The sequence below is a fragment of the Zootoca vivipara genome, chromosome 3, assembly GCF_963506605.1.
Source record: "Zootoca vivipara chromosome 3, rZooViv1.1, whole genome shotgun sequence".
NCBI classification, from domain to species: Eukaryota; Metazoa; Chordata; class Lepidosauria; order Squamata; family Lacertidae; genus Zootoca; species Zootoca vivipara.
Window position 1 is genome coordinate 62,592,136 of NC_083278.1, and position 21,284 is coordinate 62,613,419.

Consider the following 21,284-nt stretch of genomic DNA (forward strand, 5'->3'; position numbering starts at 1 on the left):
AGCCTTGCTATTCCTTTTCTAAAGAGAGTTTGCTTTAAAAAATTCTTGTTTTGATAGGCATGCAGATGGATCGATCAAGTTTTGGGATGCCTCTGCAAGTGAGTGTTTTGCTAAGTTATGGAAAAGGTAAAGGGGCCCCTGACCATCAGGTCCAGTCGTGTCCGACTCTGGGGTTGCGGCGCTCATCTCGCTCTATAGGCCGAGGGAGCCGGCGTTTGTCTGCAGACAGCTTCCAGGTCATGTGGCCAGCATGACAAAGCTGCTTCTGGCGAACCAGAGCAGCACACGGAAACGCCGTTTACCTTCCCGCCGGCGCGGTCCCTATTTATCTACTTGCACTTTGATGTGCTTTCGAACTGCTAGGTGGACAGGAGCTGGGACCGAGCAATGGGAGCTCACCCCGTCGCAGGGATTTGAACCGCCGACCTTCTGATCAGCAAGCCCTAGACCAGGCATCCCCAAACTGCGGCCCTCCAGATGTTTTGGCCTACAACTCCCATGATCCCTAGCTAAGAGGACCAGTGGTCAGGGATGATGGGAATTGTAGTCCAAAACATCTGGAGGGCCGAAGTTTGGGGATGCCTGCCCTAGACTCTGTGGTTTAACCCACAGCACCACTGAGCTAAGTTATGGAAGAACTGTATAAAAAGTGCTGCTGTGAAACTGTTGCCTTATAGATGACATCTTTTGGGGTTTACTCTTCTTTCTGCCTTGTTTGGTCAAATCTTCTGTACTTAATTCCCATTGGAATAAATGGTCCTAAATTAGTTGTGACCAGGAACAGCCAGCATCTGCAGAACTGCCTCTCCCATAAGATGCGGCACTGCTTCTTACCAGGTTGCTGTAGGGGATGAGGCAGGGTGGCTGTGAGGTTGGGGCTCTGCTAGTGTACCCATAACACCACAATCCCTCTGCCCTGCCTCTGTGACTAAATTGTCTGCTCGGCTTGAATAGGACTTGAGTGTAATTAACCTCTGAGCCAAAGGTTTGATATGAAAGATGGGAAGTGAGGAAGGTGATGGAGGAGATGAGGTTTCAAATCATACATGATAGTTAATTGATATCTCATAAGCAACCAGTATCACCTCCTTGTAACACAAATTGAAATCCTGGATCATAGAAGGTGCTGTATCACTATTTTTGATTATATATTTTGTCTTAATGCCATTTCGTAATTGAGGGCACAGTCCTTCTCTGCACAAGGGAAGGCTGCCAAGCCTTTTTGCTTCTGTGCCCTTTGGATTCTGGCCATAATACACAATGCCCAGGATCCAAAGGGCTGCATGCAATGATTTGCATATAAATTATCAGGCCCCTCCTGGCCCTTGTCTTCCCACTGAAGTTCCTCAACATCCTGAAAAGTGTTACATTTTGGAACCACATGTGTGCGGAATGCAAATTGATATCTATCTCACTGGCAAACATGCACACATCACCTGCAGAGGAACTTTCAATCAGTGTGAATGGAAATGTGAGCACTGTATTACCATTGTTTCAGAATGGCCTTATTTGAACAATATTTTTGTTTATAAAATTATGTTGGTTTGTACATTTAACTATCTTTATTTTATATTTTATTCCTAGTAACATTGCAAGTGCTGTACAAACTAAAAACAGCTAAAGTCTTTGAAAAATCAAAAAATAAGGATGACAGACCTAGCACAGACATAGTAGATGAAGACCCATATGCCATTCAGATCATCTCGTGGTGTCCAGAAAGCAGGATGCTGTGCATAGCAGGAGTTTCTGCACATGTCATTGTTTACAGATTCAGCAAACAAGAAATTACAACAGATGTGATTCCGGTAATTGACAATTATCTATATTGGACATGCATTTATATTTTTGTTAATCCCTATATTTAGCCAATATATAAACTAGTAATACTAATGAACATTTTTTGACTAGTTTGTTCCATGCTCAGTAGTTATGTCACTTTCTGTATACTGACAATATGTATTTTAGCACATTCTTGAGTTCCACTGAAGCTGATGTACATTAAATAGGCAATTGTGCTTTGAAGACTGCTGTCCTATGTACACTTTCCTGGGAATAGGATTTGCTGAAAACATTAGGCTTACTCATTTGAAATACAATTAAAATTTAGCTGAAAGTCACTTTATTTTGAAAGTGATAAATTGAAATTGGATTGAACAATTTAATCTTTTATAGATGCCTGCTTAAAGGTAAAATCTCATAGTAGCTCCTTTGTCACATGTACTTTATACCGGGCCTTATGAAGAGAGTGCAGCTAATATTTTTATACAGGTTTGTTCAGTTTTTTCACCCATTAAATCAAAGACAGTGGTTGGAGGGGTTCATAAGTTGTTCATAATCAAATCAAAAAATTGATGGATGAGGCAGACCTTGTTGACCCATAACAGTAAATATTTGGGAGGATTTGAGAACACCATAAGGCTTTGGTTGTCTTCATCTAGACTCGAACAAGGAGGGTATAAATTGTTCATTATCTGGACTGACAATATAGTACAGGCATAGGCAAACTCGGCCCTCCAGATGTTTTGAGACTACAATTCCCATCATCCCTGACCACTGGTCCTGTTAGCTAGGGATGATGGGAGTTGTAGTCCCAAAACATTTGGAGGGCCGAGTTTGCCTATGCCTGATATAGTATCACGGTATTTGATCAATTTTTCTAGATCATCTGAGATGGATGTCCACAGTGCTTTTCAGCACCACACTTCAGCTATGGAGGAAGAGTGTTCAGCAGTTCTTCTCAATATACTCATGTCGCCCAGCTTTATTTGTTTTCATCAAACCAAGAAACAATTGTTTGTGCATTTAATTAATGACTGAACATATGTAGCTATGGACTGGATGAGCACTAACAAATTGAAGCTTATTCCTGATAGGAATGATGACAGGACAATGTAGGTCTATAAAGATGTTGCTGTTTCCTCTCCTAGATGGGGTTACATTGCCTTTAAATGAAAAGGTGCACCACTCAGAAGTATTTCTTGATCCTGTGTTACTTCTCGATTCTGAGGAGGTGGTCACAGCCCACAGAATCAGCTGCAAGTGTTTCTCTAAAACAGGAATGGCAAATCTGTGCCGTTCTAGATGTTACTGACCTGCAGCTCCCAGCATCTCTCAGGATAGTGCAGGGGTCCCCAAACTAAGGCCCGGGGACCAGATGCGGCCCAATTGCCTTCTCAATCTGGCCTGCAGACAGTCCGGGAATCAGCATGTTTTTACATGAGTAGAATGTGCCCTTTTATTTAAAATGCATCTCTGGGTTATTTGTGGGGCATAGGAATTCGTTCATATTTTGTTCCAAAATATTTTCCGGCCCCCCAGAAGGTCTGAGGGACAGTGGACTGGCCCCCTGATGAAAAAGTTTGCTGACCCCTGGGATAGTGTCAATCAAACCTCATAGTATTGTCTGATATTTGATTGGTACATTGTAGCTTGATAATGTGGTTGAGGCCATCCACTTGTCTTTAATAAGAAATTTTGTATTTAACATTGTGGAAGTTGTTGAGACCAAAGTAGTGAGTTGGCAACTGCAAAATTTGCAGTGCAAAGAACTCTAGGACTGTGTCACGTCTTCTCCATTTTCATTTACAGATGCTTGAAGTACGGCTATTGTATGAAATAAATTACATAGAGTCTCCAGATTCTGAGCAAGTGCCACCACTGCCTACTCCAGGAACAGGTTCCAACCCTCAGTCCATTGCTCCCCAGTCTCATCCGTCCACTAGCAGCAGCTCATCGGATGGGCTTCGTGATAATGTCCCATGTTTAAAGTAAGTGTAAGGCTAGTATTTCTAAATATTGTATCTTACCTTCATACACTGCTTAATCTTATTGTAGAAAAAACTTTTGGCTTTTGACATGTGCTGCATTGGGATATGGTCACCCATACCTCCTCCTAGTGTATGCTTTACAAAGGTGTGCTAATAGAAGACACATGTATTGAGCTTGTATCAATGTACAAAGTAATTATATATTGCTTACAGGAGCCTATTGTCAAAGTTTGATATATAGCAACTGCATCATGAACAGATGATTTCCATCTACAAGTTTAGATCCTAACACTGCATCATTGTACCTTTATTTCATAAAAATTATATACTGCTTGATTGTAAAAGAAAGCAGTATCTCAAAGCAGTACCTTTATAAAGACAAAGGTTAACCTAGAAATCCTTCTTCTTTTAGTGAATAGTCTAATGTAGATTTGTAGAGCAAATATATTTTTAGGTATAATCTCCTTTAATACTTCAGGTTTTCTTTAAAAAACAGCATGCCCATTTTCAGTCCTCCAGAGAGAACTGGATGCCAAATGCCCCAAACTACACATTTAACTTAGAACAGGCATCCCCAAACTGTGGCCCTCCAGATGTTTTGGCCTACAACTCCCATGATCCCTAGCTAAGAGAACCAATGGGAATTGTAGTCCAAAACATCTGGAGGGCCAAAGTTTGGGGATGCCTGACTTAGAATCTCCTGCCTTATCTCACTTTCCTGTGTCCTTTCCTGTATTGTTTCCTATTCCTTCATATTTGAGATAGAGACTAAGTTATGAGCCTGCAGATTCCTGGTTCGAATTTCAGTTGAGCCATGGACTCAGTAGATTAATTTAGGTAAGTTACCAACTCTCAGGTCTAGCTCACCAGTCATGTAAGCCACCAAATTCTATTCTGTTGAGACTTGGCAGAGAGCAGAACAAATTGCACTGTGAAATGCTCTTTCCTCTGCCATATGTGAAACATCATCTATCAGTTGCTTTAGACACTTTGTAAAGGCGTACCATTTTGTCCTGGCAGTCCCTGACTCATAAGATTGGTCTCTGTTATTACTGAATTTCTGTCTTTATAAATGCTATATAAATGCGTTAAAATAAATAAAAATAAATAAAGGTATAATAAGTATTGTAAGTCCTTATGATATAATGCTTAATTTTGCAGTCACTTCAGCAAATTATAGTTTGCCATTTCATCTTAACTAAGCAAGCTCTGCTGTGTGCAAACCACCATTTACATGCAAGCCAGAATCGGAAAGTATGTTAAAATGTGGCTGATTAAGCAATTTATGCACACCGGGACCGGGGTGGGGATGGGAAAATGTGCACTCCAGTGCTTACACGTGATCCTTCTCAACACCTGAACCTGGCCACTTACATTAAAAAGTCTCCTCCATGTCATATGAATCTGTTCCAGAGTAAGCATTTGAAGCTGTACTAACTTGGAGTAAGAAATACAACCAGTCATGAAATATTCCCACTCTAGTAAAATTTATTGGCAGACTTTCACAAGGATAAATGTTGTCTACCTTTCCTGTATATTGCAGAGTTAGAAACTCTCCCCTCAAGCAGTCTCCAGGCTACCAGGTTGAGCTGGTTATCCAGTTAGTATGGGTGAGTGGAGAACCACCTCAACAAATAACAAGCCTTGCAATCAACTCTGCCTATGGCTTGTAAGTATATTTGGTGCTGTGTTTTCTCTTCCTTAAAACCCATTGTCCTATTGCAGAAGGAATATGACATTACTGCTAAACTACTGGATTCATGTTGTTTTGATATGCTACTTGTTTCCATGTTTTCAGTAAGAAGGTACTTAAAGGGCCTTCTCATTTATTGTGGTATTCAGCCACAAACACATTTCAGTCTTTGTCCAAGGTTCCCTTTCATTACAATAATGTTGTGCCATCTTTGTATATTACATGGGGAAGATAGCTTCTGCTGTCAGATGTGTACACAGCACTTTCAGAAAAGCTGACAAATGGTTCTCAGTATAGAACACAATCTTCTGTGCCATCTCTGATTTCTTGAATGTCTTGTATATTTTTAGACTACCGGCCATTTTGTGAAGAGGCTTTTTCTGTTTAGTTTTTTGGTTGTATCTAAGCTAGGTGGACATTCAGAGAGAATATGGGAGAATACAATAATGTGCTACTGTGACAAGCAGATTAATCAGTTGTCAGAGATTAAAACAAGATGGTGAGAATGAAGTAAATGAATGTTGGATGTACAGTGGGGTATTTATTTGGGTAATTCTAGAGCAGAAGGTTAGGTGATGTGGCTAAGACAATCAGACCAGCATACGAAACCTCTGGGTGAGGCATGGAGGTGTAAGCGTTTTGTAAAAAGTAGAAGTACAGAGTCATCAGTGGAGATGAGGCAAGTCCCAAGTGTAGCAGCCAGGAATGGAGAAGATTATGGTTTTATATTCTGCAGCCAGATGGTTGATTGTCTCAGCTCCCATTATGTAGATGTAAAAATGCTTCTTTGGTTAATCACAACAGTTCAGAATCAAAAGCTCCTGTTGGTGTTTCCATCGTTTAATCAGCTCATTCTGTTGTTTTTATCTTGCTTGTTGTTTAGAGTTGCATATTATTATGTATTGTTCTTACTGCCTATTCTTACATGCCAAACCTATTTTATAAGAAATAAATATTAATGTAAAACCATGCCAAACACAAACGCATGTCAAGGACAAACTAACAAGGCAACTATTAGCTTATTCCCACACTGCATCAAAACAGTTACCCTTGAGTAAGCAGTGGACAGTAATCATTTTATGTCAGGTGGAGGTTTGCTACTTAGTAAGGCAATAGTGTATTGCTTTTATTCTCAGCAACTACTACTAAAATAAATTGTTCTTTGAATAGGTTTTCATGCAAACTTACATTTCTAAATATTATATAAGAATAGATTTTGAAAAATAATCAGTTCAACTAATTCCTAAAAATGGAAAGTAAAATGTTGTACTTAACATAAGCATATATTTGGATATCAATCATTCATTGCCATCATATTCTTTCTAATAAATTTTCTTTCAGAGTAGTTTTTGGCAATTGTAATGGTATCGCAATGGTTGATTACATCCAAAAGACCACACTTTTAAACCTTGGCACCGTTGAGTTGTATGGTTCTAATGATCCTTATAGGAGGGAACCCCGATCTCCACGTAAAAGCAGACAACCATCTGGAGGTAAGGTCATACATTTGATATTTGCTGATAAATTTTTATATTGGTCTTCTACTTACCAGACTGCAAGCTGATTAGGAGTGCATGCGACTAGCTTTTTCCTTGAAAGTAACTTGCACAAACCAAAAGGTTTATATATGTTGATAATATTCTGTAGGGGCTTCTTTTTAGAAAACACCATCTGATTATGGTAGGCAAACAGTCTTCTTTTAAGAGTATTCTAGACTGCCAATTTTAGCATATATAATAAGCACACTTATTATTATTATTATTATTATTATTATTATTATTATTATTATTAACCCAGCCACTGTGGGCAGCTTACAGAACATATAAAAACATAATAAAATGTCAAACATTAAAAAAATTACCCAATACAGGGCTGCCTTCAGATGTCTTTTAAAAGTTGTGTAGTTCTTTATTTCCTTGACATCGGGGGGTGGGGCACATTCCACAAGGAGGGTGCCACTGCCTAGAAGGCTCTCTGCCTGGTTCCCCTGGTTCCCTGTAACTTTACTTCTCACAGTAAAGGAACTGCCAGAAGACCCTCTGAGTAGGACCTCGTTGACTGGGCTGAGAGATGGGGATGGAGACACTCTTTTAGGTATACTGGGCTGAGGCTGCTTAAGGCTTGAAAAGCCAGCGCCAATACTTTGAATTGTGCTTGGAAATGTACTGGGAGCCAGTGAAGATCCTTTAGGACCGGTGGTCCCAGCGGCCATTCCCAGTCACCAGTCTAGCTGCCACATTCTGTATTAGTTGTAATTTCTGAGTCACCTTCAAAGGTAGCCTCCCCAGTATAATCTACTTCATTACTTTCTATACAAAAAGTGTTATTCTTTACCAAGGTTTATGAGCTCACATCAACCATCTTCCATTGTCTTGCCTTTCTCTGTTTGAGATTTAATTTTCGTCCTCCTTTGTGCTATCGCACCCTGTTACCATAAATGCCCTGTTAATTTATTCTGAACTAACTGCTTCACAGAACCACTCAGCACTTACCCCCTTCATTTTTGGACACAATTATTTCAGCATACTGTATTTGATCTGTTAAGGTATGTTAAGGTATGCATTGGCACATGGGTGCAATCACATAAATTCAGCAAACCACAAGCCTAAAATTCTCAGGGAGGAAGTGCATGTGAACAGAAAATTAGAGGTGCTTCATACCTGAGGATGTGGACAAGCTGCTTGAAGAAATGCAGCCAACCAGCTGTCCTTTGATGCTTGCCCACCTTGGCTTCTGAGAGCTAGACGTAGAAGGTTGGCTGGGTTTGCAATGAGTGATTAATGCTTCACTTGAGGAGAGGGACTGACCACCTGCCTGGAAGGACACCGTGGTGTGACTCCTCCTCAGGAAGACATTTTTGGACCCAGAAATGTTAAATCACTATTGCCCAGTACCAAATAACTAATTTTTGGACAACACTTGGGGGGGAACTACTTGCTTAGGTCCATTTCAGTCTTGCTTCAGGCCCAGCTATGGTACTGAAGCCACCTTGGACACCCTGGGTGATGACATTTGTCAGGAGAGAGGTGAGAAGAGTGCGACCCAGCTCATTCTCCTTCACCTCCCAGTAGGTTTTGATACTGCTGACTACACTGTCCTTCTGGATCATGTCAGGGAGGTGGGGGTTGGGGGCACTGTACTTCAGTAGTTCCAATCCTTCATCCAGGGCTGTTTCCAGAAAGTAGTTATGGGAGGCTACTGTTTTGTGCCATGAGAGTTGTCCTGTGGTGTCCTGCAGTATTCTGTTTTGTTCCTGGTGTTATTGAACATCTATATGAAGCCACTGGGAACTGCCATCAGGAAATTTGGTGTCACCAATATGCATATGATACCCAGTTCTGTTTCCCTGTTGCATATGGATTGGGAGAGGTAGTTAAGATGTTAGACTGATGATTAGAGGTGGTGATGGACTGTGTGTGAGCCAATAAACTGAATCAGAATCCTGAAAAGAAAGCAGTATTGTGTGTTCCAGGTTCTTGATTCTGGGATGTGGGGACCTGTCATGGTTGGGGTTATCCTTCCCTGGAAGCAGCATGTCCATAGCTTGGGGGTGCTACTGAATTCAGCCTTATCTTTGGAGGCTTAGGTGGCCTTTTTCCAGGTCTGGATGCTTCACCAGTTACAGCCCAATTTGCACAGAGACAACTTGGCCACAGTACTCCATGCTCTGGTAACCTCCAGCAGCCAGGCTACTGACTGGGGTGCCCTTTAGAACTCACATACGCCCTGTTCTAAAAGAGCTGCACTGGTTGCTGGTTTGTTTCTGGGCTCAGTTCATGGTGCTCACTTAGTCCCCAAATATCTGAAAGACCACCTCCTTTCCTACAAACCTTCTTGGGTGTTAAAATCAGTGAGGTGGGATACTTGATAGTTCCACTGTCCTTAGAGGTCTCGGGATGTGACCTGGGAGGAGAGCATTCTGTGTGTGGAATACCCTCCCCACAGAAATATATTTGTCACCTTCATTATACAGCTTTTTGTCATATGCTTAAAGACACCTGTTGTGAGTATAGTTTGTTTAAATCTATTTTGAATGCTTTATTTTCCATCACCCTGGCACCTTTTAGTGTAACGAGCCCTGGGACCTTATAGTATGCAGTAACCACAGTATACCATTCTTCCACAGGAGGAGAATGTAAAAGAAGTAAAAGTGTAGTGAGAACATGCTTATTCCCCCAAGTGTTTGGGGATAAGTGTCTCTGCTTCAAATGTCATGTTTAATGTGGCACACACTGCCTGTGAAGGGCATTGGTTGGGCATTGGCTCCACCTGGTGGTTGAAGGTGGGAACAGAACTTGTGGGAAGTAGGCAGCTCCTAGTTGACTCTTGCCTTCATTAAAGTAGCCACATTGCTTTTGAGCTCCTGTTCTTTCTCTTCTCAGGTTTTCTAAATTCTACTTTTTCCTCTTCATTCCAGTGTTTGCCTTCCTCTTAACTGTTTCTAAGCCATCCCATTCTCCCTTCAGTATACCAGGGCAGTATGGTTGTCACTCCTAACCTTCTCTCCTCCTCACAACTGCTCCAGCACTTTCTTCTCTCAGCCTGTGTCTTGTCACCTGAGCCCTTCTTTTTTGGCCATTTTCTACATTCTTTGCAGCTTGCATCTCTCCCATAAATAGAACCCCTTTGCCTTGCCTGCTTGCTTTTTCTTCTCTCATCCTGATTTCACCAGTAACTGTTTCAGTGGAGGATGAAGGCAGGTTTGTTGGTATTTGAACCTCGGCAATTCTCCTCAGCTATTTTGGACCAAGGCACCTTCTGGTTTGGTGTGTGCTGTGTATCCATGCCTCAGCATCCTGACTTTCTGAAGAGTAGGGACGGCAGTCAATGTGCTCTCTGGTGGCAATAGCCACACCTCCTGCCCAAACTCAGCCTTTGAATAAACTTAAAGTGCCTGCTAAGGCAGCTATTCCTTCTTCCTCTAAATGTAAGACCCCTGCTTAGCATTTGCCTCATAAACAACCACCAAACATCTCATAGGCAGCCCTTATCCCTAGAAAGGGATGAATGCATTTATTATATCTGTGGACAGTCTGGACCTTTAACAACATTTGCCTTCACCATTGCCTTGGCCTGATGGGTTTTCTCTCCTGACTCCCATTATGTGCCTTTGCTCTGCAGTGGCCCTAGACTTCATTGCTGAACTTACCTCAGCACCATTTAAGGGAGCATCTATTCTTGTTGAACCAAAATCCTTTACCAAGTCCATACCATTTCTGTCTACTTTAAAAAAAGGTTTCATAGTTGATTAATACTATAGCTTAGAGCCTATTAGTAGAGGTTCAGTAAACTGCTGTCTCCTTGGGCCTGGGCTTATTGGACACCGTTCCTTGATTTCTGTTCTTATCTGGGTCCTTCATAAAATCAGGGAGGGGAAGCCACAGTGGTCCTTTTAGCTTCCCTCTGGCCTTGGCGTCTGTGGCTGTTGGAGATCCTGATCATGGCAGTATCTCTATGGCACCCTCTTTGCTGTCTGGATGTCAGAACTGCCTACTTCCCACAAGTTTTGTTCCTGCCTTTGACCATCAGATATGGAACCAATATTCAACCAATAACATTCATTTGGCACTGAAGATCTGCTCTTCTGGTAGTAACCAATGGAACTTTTTGTGTATATGCAATTATGAATTACTACAATAGCCGCATGGAACACTGCAAATGTTTCAGATATAAACTGCAATATTCCATGAATTACCACTTTGTAATGGTTGTAAAACTATTTATGGCTGTTGAATAAGCAGCAATTCGGGCTCTTCCTTTCCTGGTTGTTTATTGAAGATGGTTAAATAATTGTACTTGTATTAAAAGAATAAGTACAAGTAGGTCTGGCTATTTTATAATATTAATAATATATTCTCTTAAATGAAACAGCTAAACAGCTGAATAGGGATAGGTTTGTTTTGTCATTAAATTATTAGTAGTATTAATGGGAAATTTTATAAATATTACGTAAGACAACAAGTAAATTATATTACACTGTATGAATTCTGGCACATGCACGATTTGTTCTATTTCAGTTGCTGTCTAACAATTTCCCACAAATAGATTGTTTGCTTGGATCTTAAAGTTCTGCTGCAGATTTTTTTTTCTTTCTCCAAATATACTGTGTTGGTGTTTTTGTCTTTCCTTTCTCATTGCTTCAATAAGGCATGCTGGCTGTGGCTTCTTGCATGTGTGGCCTCTCTAGCTTATATTCAGAGTCTGTGAAAAAACTTCGCACCTCTTATATAAGTAAGTCATCTCATAAGAATAAAGTGTTGTAACATCCAGTTGATTAGATTATATGCATTCATCACCCTGAATATTTTACCATAGCCTTTACTTTTCAGCTTCTTTCACTAACATATCGGCAGAGATTAATACTATATTATTCATATAATTATAGACTGTTACCTGAGATACTATCAATATGGAATATTGGGTACAATAAGATCAAGATTACATCCTTCATCTCTTTTGCAAACAGTAGTAAAAAAGTTGCATTAGTAGATAATATAATACAAGTCACAATTGTGTCACCCATGCATGCAGTGGTGTCCACAAAGACCTTCATTGGTGCCCTTGGACAAAGGACCAAGACTCTGAACTTTTTCTTTTAACAAAGAAGTAAATTTTTGTGAAATTTTTGTGAAGTTATGAAGCAAAAATGTACAATTTCTGTGAAATGAGCTAGCCTAGCTGCCTCTGTCAGTGTTTTTTAGCCAGCGAGTGAAGTCAGAGCTGTGATTGTTGAATGTGTTGTATGGACCCCAGACAATGTTAGTATTGGTATTACAGTTAATTTATTAATCACCTTCTAAAACACCATCTCAAGGTGATTTACATATAAAATAATTAAAAATGGTTAAAAACACAAAAACAAATCAATTTAAAACAAACCTAAAACCCTACACTTGTTGTAAATACCCATTTATCCAGCTGGGAAAGCCTTCTGTTTCTCCTTTCCATTTAAAATAAAAAAATTCCTTCAGTAGCACCTTAAAGACCAACTAAGTTTTTATTTTGGTATGAGCTTTCGTGTGCATGCACACTTCTTCAGATACAGTGAAATGGAAGTTTCCAGGCACTTATGTAGAGAAGGGGTGGGGAGGGGTGGGGATGGGGAGGGGGGATCACTCAGAAGGGTGGTGGAAATGGGTGATTGACTGACTGATAGCTGTTGATGACCGCAAACGACTGCAAATGGTTTTGCATGAAAAAGCAAGGGTTGAGATGGCTGAAGATCGCTTATCATGTATAATGAGATAAGAACCCGATATCTCTGTTCAAACCAGGTCCCTCCATGGTTTTGAGCTTGGTGATAAGTTGCAATTCAGCAACTTCTCTTTCCAGTCTATTTCTGAAATTCTTTTGTAGTAAGACAGCTATCCATTTAGTGCACTTTCCATTTAGTGCACTTTTCCTGCTTGTCTTATTTGCTAGTAGTCCTTGGAATCTCTGAAGTTTATCCTTCCTTTTTCCTATGCATCTTTCTTGTGGTGGGTTCTCCTGAGATCAGATACTCCCTAGAAGTTATTTTCTGCAAATACTTCTACACAATAAGTGTGGGTGAATTTTAAAGCACCCCCTCCCTAAATGGCAAAATTCAAAATGTGAACTTTGCAAAGAGGCTTAGGCATGTCTCCTACTGTGCTGGACTTAAAGCCAGGCACTCATTAAGAATTCACTATATACTTAAATTATGATACAATAGTATACATGCCGTATATTTCATTCTAGTAAAAGTGACCTTAACTGTTCTTGGGGTGCATGTGCAGACATGTCTGAACTACAAAGGTGTAATTGCAAATGGCAGGGTAGAAGATGACCCAATAGGGTGTGTACTGGCCCCAGTATTGTACTGTGCATTTCTTAAAATTTCTATCTCTCTGGATTAATCTGTAATTCAGGTTTTGAGTGGCTCTGTAAAATGATGCTCTCTGTTCTCTTCTTGCTATGGAGGGCAATGCAATTCATTGGTTCTGTTCCTGTTCCTAGGGCTGTTTCCAGATAGTAGTTTGGGAAGGAGCATTGTTTGACACCATGGGAGTGGAGCTGTAGATTTTATCTTGTCCTCCATCCTATGTAACATCTATCAGAAAATGCTGGGAGCTCTCATCAGGGGTTTGATGTGAGGTGTCACCAATATGTGGGTGCTAGACTGATGCTTGGAGGCAATAATGGGTGGGGTGTGACCCAATAAGTTGAAGGTAAATCCTGAAAACACAGGTATTATGTGTTCATAATCGTATAGGGAATCTAAACATGGAAATAATCTTTTCCACTTTTGGCCAAAGTGGATACGATTTACGAGTCCAGGAGGTGGGGGCAAGGCATGTTCTGCACAACTTGGGAGGGGAGGATAGTCCAAGATCCAGTATTGTCATTTGAGGCTCAGGTGGCCTTGATGCTTAGATATACCTATTTCCAGCTTTGACTGGTTCACAGCTATAGCCCATTATGAACTGAGATGGCATGACCATCATACTCCATCCTCTGATAACTTCTAGGCTGGGTTATTGCAATGCACTCTATGTGGAGCTGCCTTTGAAGATGACTTGGAAACTGCAACTGGTCCAGAATACAATAGCCAGGTTACTGGCTGGGATTTCATTTAGAACACACCTCTTTATTCTGGCCTTTGATACCTGAGATACATATTTTAGGATCCACCTTGTGACAAATTTACGCAGTTTTGAAATGTTTATTCCTACCTGGCTAGCAAAGAGTTAATCCACCTCCAGCCTGACTGACATAGAATTCTGATGGGGGCGGGACTGTTCCCAGTTTAAAAGAAGGGAGTGTCGGTTTGGTCAGTTAGGGAGAGGGAGGAGGGTGTGGTGTGATGTGAAGAAAGTGGAGAGGTCAGGAGAGTGTGAATTTAGATAAGGTTTAGGAAAGCTTGAAGTTAAATGTTTGACAGAGTTATTGTACAACTGAAACAAAGCAGATAAACACATGAAACGTTAAAGAAACACTTATGCTTTTAAGACAATCAAATTTCATCTCTGTTTTGCCAAGAAGGTTCGTCTTTATTGTTCCAGCGGGGTATCAGGACTCACAGCCGTGGTGGCTCAAGAGAGGGCAAGACTCACCTCAGGCAGAGAGGCGGCAGTTTGTGTCCTGGAGTTACACGGAGGAGGCTGAGTAGGATAAACCTGGGGTGCCAAGAAGTTGCCAGAGTGGAAAGGGCAAGCTTTTACAGTGGGGAATCAAATTGAGTGAGACCCTTTACTGTAGGCAAGAGGTTATTCCGTTTAACAGCCTAGAGTTCCTTAAGATACCAGGCCACGTAAGCTGGAAGACACTCTTTACTAAGAAACCCACAAGTAAAAAGGGGTTTATTTTAAGGCGGCAGGAGAAAAGGGTGGGTGGTTTCACTTCTGTTTTCCTGTGTCGCATTTTAGTAGTAGAGAGTGGGACACGTCGTCACACACCTCATGACTGTAATCTGTTTTAACTGTTGTTTTTTGTTTTTTGATTATTTATTACTAACTAACCTATATATATATATATATATATATATATATATATATATATATATATATATGTTTAAAAAGCTTTCACTCCTGTGCTTTTACAGAAAAAACCAAGAGCTCTTCAGTGCCTAGCAAGCAACATTATGGACAGCCTTGTTTATTGCAAAGTCCATAGACCTAGAGAAATCTAGAACTATAAGATAACAAATGACAGATTGACATGAGGCTTTGTGAGGCTCTGCACTTCTGCCTTTCAGTGTCACCTTTACACTTCACCACCTTTCATAACAGCATCTTCTTCCAAAGCAGGCCAAGTATTTCATCATCTGTAGTGATGCCTGTTGTTGGTACTTATCAACGGTCTAGATGCCAAAATCACATATTGACTGTGACTTTGATTGAGCAAGAGTTCTAAGCAGCCGCCACAGTCCTGGATTTTTCACCACCATGGTGTTTTCTGGAATTAGTGGTTTCTTGGGCCTAGAAGGGCACAGGTTATCAAATAGATCAATATATCTGAAGTATGTATTTTTAGGCCTTTCGTCAAAATTTGATCTGTTTTGACGACACTGGTAGGCAAATTCTTAAACATGTTAAATATTACTAATTCTAGCTTGCTTTTTATACTCTATGGTGGTTTTTGTATGTAATCTATTTGTCCTTGCATGTTCATTCTTATATTCAACTTGATTACCTTTCTTTGTAATATACCTGTTTTCAATATAGGTAATTTTGCATTAATCACATATATTACATAGGGACTTGTAAGTTACTACTTCAAAATGGTGCATTGAAAAATGGCTTTCATACACATCTATACCAACTCCCCTTCTCCCTGAATCTTCATAATCATCCTCTTCCCCAAAGAAGAAACGCTGATACTTTGAACAGCAAAACACGTTTGTCAAAACTCTTAGTTAAAAATATAATTAAGTTTCAGATTTGTTTGTCTCCCCAGTGGGCACAAAAAAACCCCTTACGTTTAATGATTGTGTCAAGAATTAGAAGTAGTCCACAGCTGTTGAAACCTGTTGTGTTCTTTGTATTTTACAGCAGGTCTTTGTGATATTAATGAAGGCACAGCTGTACAAGAGGATCGTTGCAAGTCACCCACCTCAGGTAATGAACTGTTCTTGGAAACGCTTTAGAACAAATAGTACTTCAAAATGCCTTGTAGCAGGCTTCACTTCTCTTTTGTTTTCGTGCTCCAGAAGGATTTTTACTATGCCACTGAACTTTACAGTGGTTTTCTCAAATATACACAATTCAGACAAGTACCGTACATAGAGCTGAATACTTGGTTTGCCTCAAAGCCATTCTTATATATTTGTCATTATTTATTATTTACAGTGTTTAGAATGCATTACTGTTGGAAATATTATATTATAAGGAGAATGTGTTTTATGTCTCTTGGGCTATCTGTTTCAAGAAGAGATTATTCACAGTAGAAATGTAAGTCCCGGAAACTTCATACAGTCATCTCCAGCCGCATGAACTATGAGTTAATCAAGGTTAATATTTTCTAAATACTATTTATTTATTTATTTAATTTATATACCGCACTTCATCCAAAGATCTCAGAGCAGTACTACCAATGAAGGTCTCTCACTCTAGTTAAATTCAATTGCAAACTATATATCAATTAGTTCTAATGCCTACTCTCATCATGGTCTTTTATTTGTAGGTGCTTCTATTGTTCTTTGCCAGAGCTAATTTAAGTGGGAAAAGGTCATCCCACTTTTGTCACTTCTGCTGCTGTTATAGTAAAATTAACCAACAGGGTGGAAAGTAGTAAAAGGATAGGAAGCAATTTCATTAAACTTTAGAATCTTTATTTCAGGATATGCAACTTGGCAACTTATCTTTCTCTTAAATGCGAGTTGAGACTTTTCAGTGGATTAGATTTTAATTTGGACCTAGCAAAAAAAACTCCCTCTGCTTCCCTGACTGCTGTTTCAGCGGCAGCAAAATCAACATCATCACAGAATCCAGGGAGCAAGCTGGTGGGGGAGGGCTTACAGTGCCACCACAGGAGTATGAACAGGGGCTTTTTGTGTGTAGTAAGCCTGAAACTTACACACATTTAACTTGTGCACATTTAGCTTTATGTGCACGGCAAATTTATTTATTCATTCTTAAAAAGCAGGCAGGGTTCTGGGGGAAATGACTTTTGCAATCCCACCCACCATTGGATTTTGACTAGACACAAATTTGCCTTTAGGTGTGATCCCTGGATTGAGCCATTTTTTAATCATGTGTATTAATTTGCTGAACCCAACCATGAATCTGACTTGGGTGGGAGGAAAGTGCCTCCCATCACAAGAAGAAAATGAATGTAATATTCCCAAGGAATTCAGCAAATATTCTTATTGAAAATAGTAGTTCCTGGTACAATTTTTATCAGTAATTTTTATTTTCATCTGTACCATGTTGGTATGCAGAGAGAAAGGAGAGAAGGTTTTTTATGTTCTTAGTTAAAATGTAATGTATATATGTATGAAGAAAACTATTTAAAAAATTCATTTTTACAGGTAAACAAAGGATATTATTTCCAATTAGATTTTAAAGTATTAGCAAAACAACCACACTTCAAATCTTTTCTCTTTTGGATTGAAATACAGGGAATTGGCAAAAGTAGCTGTATTTTCATTTGTTATCACAGAGATAAGTGCACTGGAACCTTAATGAAGCTATTTCTTCTGAATTATTTTGGGAATATTGATAATACAAAAATTGACATTTAAAATGTGAACTAGAATCCCTGCTATTATTATCATGTGAATATTTTTGTTAATCTGAGCTCAAGCAACCTTTCCAGTCTGTTTTGTTTCCCATTTCCCAATTCCCATCAGAAAATATGTATCTTCTATGCTTTCCTTTGGTTGTGTGGGCTCATCTGTACTAGAAAATTGTAGCACCAGCATAAGTTTGAAAAATTAAAGCTGTGTATGATGAAAGTGAAACATGAAAGATGCAAAAGCTATCTGTCTCAAATGTTGATGTCCTTATGCAAATTCTAATGGCATAAAGCAGGAGTTATAGGTGAATACTCCCTCTTTCTTTTTTTGCAGGAAAAAAGCCTGGAATTATAAATCATCCATAATACCCAAAGAGGTGTTTATTTAGGGGTTTATTGTTGCATATGATACAGATTAGGATGTACTGTATAGTCTTTCTCATTTTGTCATCTGTCATAATTTTTTTGTATGCATCCTTTTTTGTTAATATCCATTTCGTATGTCCCTTTCATTCTTATCTTCACTCATTTAGGTTCTGGTTCTCCCAACAATTCTGATGATGATCAAAAAATGAATAATTTTATAGAAAAGGGTATAGTATTTTTATTTTTAAGAGAAATATCATAAATTTTCATTAGCTCATATTTTTAGTAAATTGACATTTTGTATTGAAATATTATTTGCAGTGAAGACCAAAAGCAGAAAGTTTTCCAAGATGGTAGCCAATGATATAGGTAGGAACTAGAAAAATTCTCATTTGCTCCTTACCTGGGACCTTATTCTATGCAGCGCTTAACTCTGCAGCAAACCAAAGCAAGCTGCATTATATTTGTTAAATTAATATTCTCCTAACCATAAGTGGTGTTCCTTTGGGCTGCTTCTCTGCTAATATACTGTGCTCAATTATTAACACAATCCAAGAGACTGGGCTCTTAATTTTCTCTAATTGTATATGCACATCCTTCTACAAAGGTTTTGGTTTCTATTCAGAAATACTGAAAGGGTTCAATCCTGTGAGCATTGCCGTATAAAATGGTTCTAACATAGGTTCTCAAAGTGTTAACTCTAATTCTGAAATGCATGAGCAATGGTTTTAGCTTCTTGGGAATAAAGTACATAACATTTTAATTCATGTATTTCAGCAATAAGTGTATTCTGTCTGAATCCTTGTTGCTAACTGATCTTTGATCACTGACAGTTAAATTGGAAATTACTTACCAAGTTTGCAGTACATGCATAAGGTGGATTGAACCCTTTTGTTGTAAGAGCATAAGAAATGACCTTATTGCTTGGATATGGATATTCTGCTTTTTATTCTAGAGTATATCTGTTAAACCTATGGGTCATCTGTTTGAATGGAAATTAAATTACTTAGCAGACTTCCTCCCATTTATCATTATTTCTATCTAATTGTTTACTTGAGTTAGATTTTACTAATTATGTGTAACAATGTATATTTAACAGTAACCACAGTGGCTTATCTCTCTTTTAAATTTGCATATTTACAACATGTTGTCTAATTGTTATTTTCTTGATCATGTTTCTTCTTTAATATCTTCAATTTATCACAAAGTTTGGTGTCAAAGGGAATTTTATAGATTTAGTTTTAATGTGTTGAAACACATTAAAGTTGTGTTGAAAAACATGCAAGTTGTGGGAGAGTCACTACAAATTAAGTGCTTCTCTTCCATTGTTACTCTTCCTGTGTCAACAGGACTGGCTTCTAGGATACTGTGATGCCCATTCTATGTGCTGCTGTCATTCAAATGTCAAGAGAGCAATGAGGTATCCAGCCACAAAGAAGTCACAGCCATACTGCTGAATGGTTGGGAAATAAAACCAGAAGCTTCTCAAATTAAGGAAGTTTCTACTTGCTGTCTTTTGGCTTGACTTAGTAGCATAGTAAAAATGACGGGAAGATTCGCTCTCACAAAGCAGTTCCATGATTAAAGGAAGCACTTGTATAATGTGTAACTAACCAACTAGCCTGTGTGGTATTGTGATAAGTGTCTGTAAAAAGAATCCTAGAAGATGCCACAAATTTATTGATGTGTGCTAGATATGCTAGTCAAAAGTATAAGGTTAATTTTTAGAGTCAAACTCTGGATGGAGATGGATATTGCCATCGTGCCACTAGTTCTCCAGCTGTATTACTTCATGATATGCATGACACACCTGTATGCAGCACCAGTTACATTCAAGTAAAAATCTGCTGCTTTGCCATTGTGTGCAGTCAAAAGAGAGAAAGAAATAACTGAAGGTTTTGCCTCACAACTCCACCAGCACCCAGGGACATATGAGTGGTATTGGTTGGTCTGCTACATTAAATGGCAGTCAATGGTTGATTGATATTGGCAAGAAAAGATTACTTCCCTCCTCTCTCCGCTTGAGATGCTAGCCTATCTCTTACCAGTCAAGGTGTATGTGCGTACAGTATCAATATGACACATGTGCCTTACCAAACATCCTATTGCTGTGAGATAGTGGCAAAGCTAAATCCAAGGAAGAGAAACCTGTAGTTCAGACTCTGCTCTAATTGTGGCATGAAGGTTAGAACAATGTGAGCATTTTATCTGCAAAGTGACTAGTGAAAATGTCTGACTTTGTTCCAGAAGATTCTACCTTCTGGATGAATGAGGGTACAGAAGACCATTGACCTCTGGAATAAATCCACCATAAGGCTCTGCATGGATGCAATAGGACAAAGAAAATCTTTGGCAAATTACCACTCTTGAAAGTGGCCTCTGCTATGTCCAGTTGCAGTCAGTAGTAGTATTCTGCTGTTTGCTGAAGCAGCAGAAAGACTTCAAAGAGTGTAATCTTAGTTACTCGATATACAAAGAGGAGGCATATTATCAAGAGGGCTCCTAGAGGTTAAGTCAGTGGCTCATGACAACTATTCATACTTTTTTTCATCAGCTTTATCTTAAGATAAAACAGAATACCAGTCTTGTAGACTTCTGTTGGACAGTCCAGGAAGTTTGCCATGCTCCTCCTACAGGTCTTCAGATTATCCAGGACTTGTGCAGGATTTACCCCTAGGCAGGTGATCTGTTCCTCCAGCGCCTGCAGCTCCTAGGTAGGCAGTCTATTCCCCACCCCATGAACCTATGGTGCAAGCAGCAGCAGATGGCTGCCAGCTGGAGAGAAGATGCTGCAGAGCTACCCATTTAAGTTTGAGGACCTTGGGGGGGAACCAATTGTTCTGGACCAGGTGAGCTGCTTCCTGGGCAGGCACAGTATTCTTGCTGTAAAGGTCTAGGCACTGAAATGAGATGTAGTGTGCCAGGTGACTCTGTAGTGGGCACAATATTTCTGAAATTTGATCTTCTTTGACTTTAACGACCTCATCTTTCAGTGCCAGGCTGGGCAGCTCTGCAGTTGCTGGCATCCTTTTTAATCTGTGCCTCACACAACATAGCAAGGGTATCTTTGGAGCAGACCCAAAGGCACACAAAGATTCAGCTGTGAATGAAAAAAGCATACAAATAATGTTAAAATTATTATTTTAAAACGATATATCTCAATTTTGTGTTGAACAGAATTCATGCAACATAAAAACAGATAAATAATAAAGTAAGCAGAAAATAAACCCACAGCAGTAGAAGAGAGTTGCCAAGGGAAATAA

The 21,284-nt window shown here is 39.5% G+C and overlaps 1 protein-coding gene across 6 annotated transcripts in view; it reads left to right on the forward strand.

The window, feature by feature from the left end:
- The window catches only part of STXBP5 (syntaxin binding protein 5), a 123,644-nt gene that overhangs the window by 75,939 nt on the left and 26,421 nt on the right, over positions 1 to 21,284 (forward strand). For 2 of the 6 annotated variants that reach the window (XM_060272738.1, XM_035108797.2), the window contains exons 14-21: positions 58 to 98; positions 1,585 to 1,805; positions 3,589 to 3,767; positions 5,311 to 5,436; positions 6,802 to 6,953; positions 15,972 to 16,037; positions 18,189 to 18,248; positions 18,343 to 18,390. In XM_060272738.1, the coding sequence (XP_060128721.1) occupies positions 58 to 98; positions 1,585 to 1,805; positions 3,589 to 3,767; positions 5,311 to 5,436; positions 6,802 to 6,953; positions 15,972 to 16,037; positions 18,189 to 18,248; positions 18,343 to 18,390 (893 nt within the window). Of the gene's footprint in view, positions 1 to 57; positions 99 to 1,584; positions 1,806 to 3,588; positions 3,768 to 5,310; positions 5,437 to 6,801; positions 6,954 to 11,607; positions 11,692 to 15,971; positions 16,038 to 18,188; positions 18,249 to 18,342; positions 18,391 to 21,284 lie in introns of all 6 variants that reach the window. The other 4 variants (XM_035108799.2, XM_035108800.2, XM_035108801.2 and 1 more) reach the window with 3 other exon arrangements.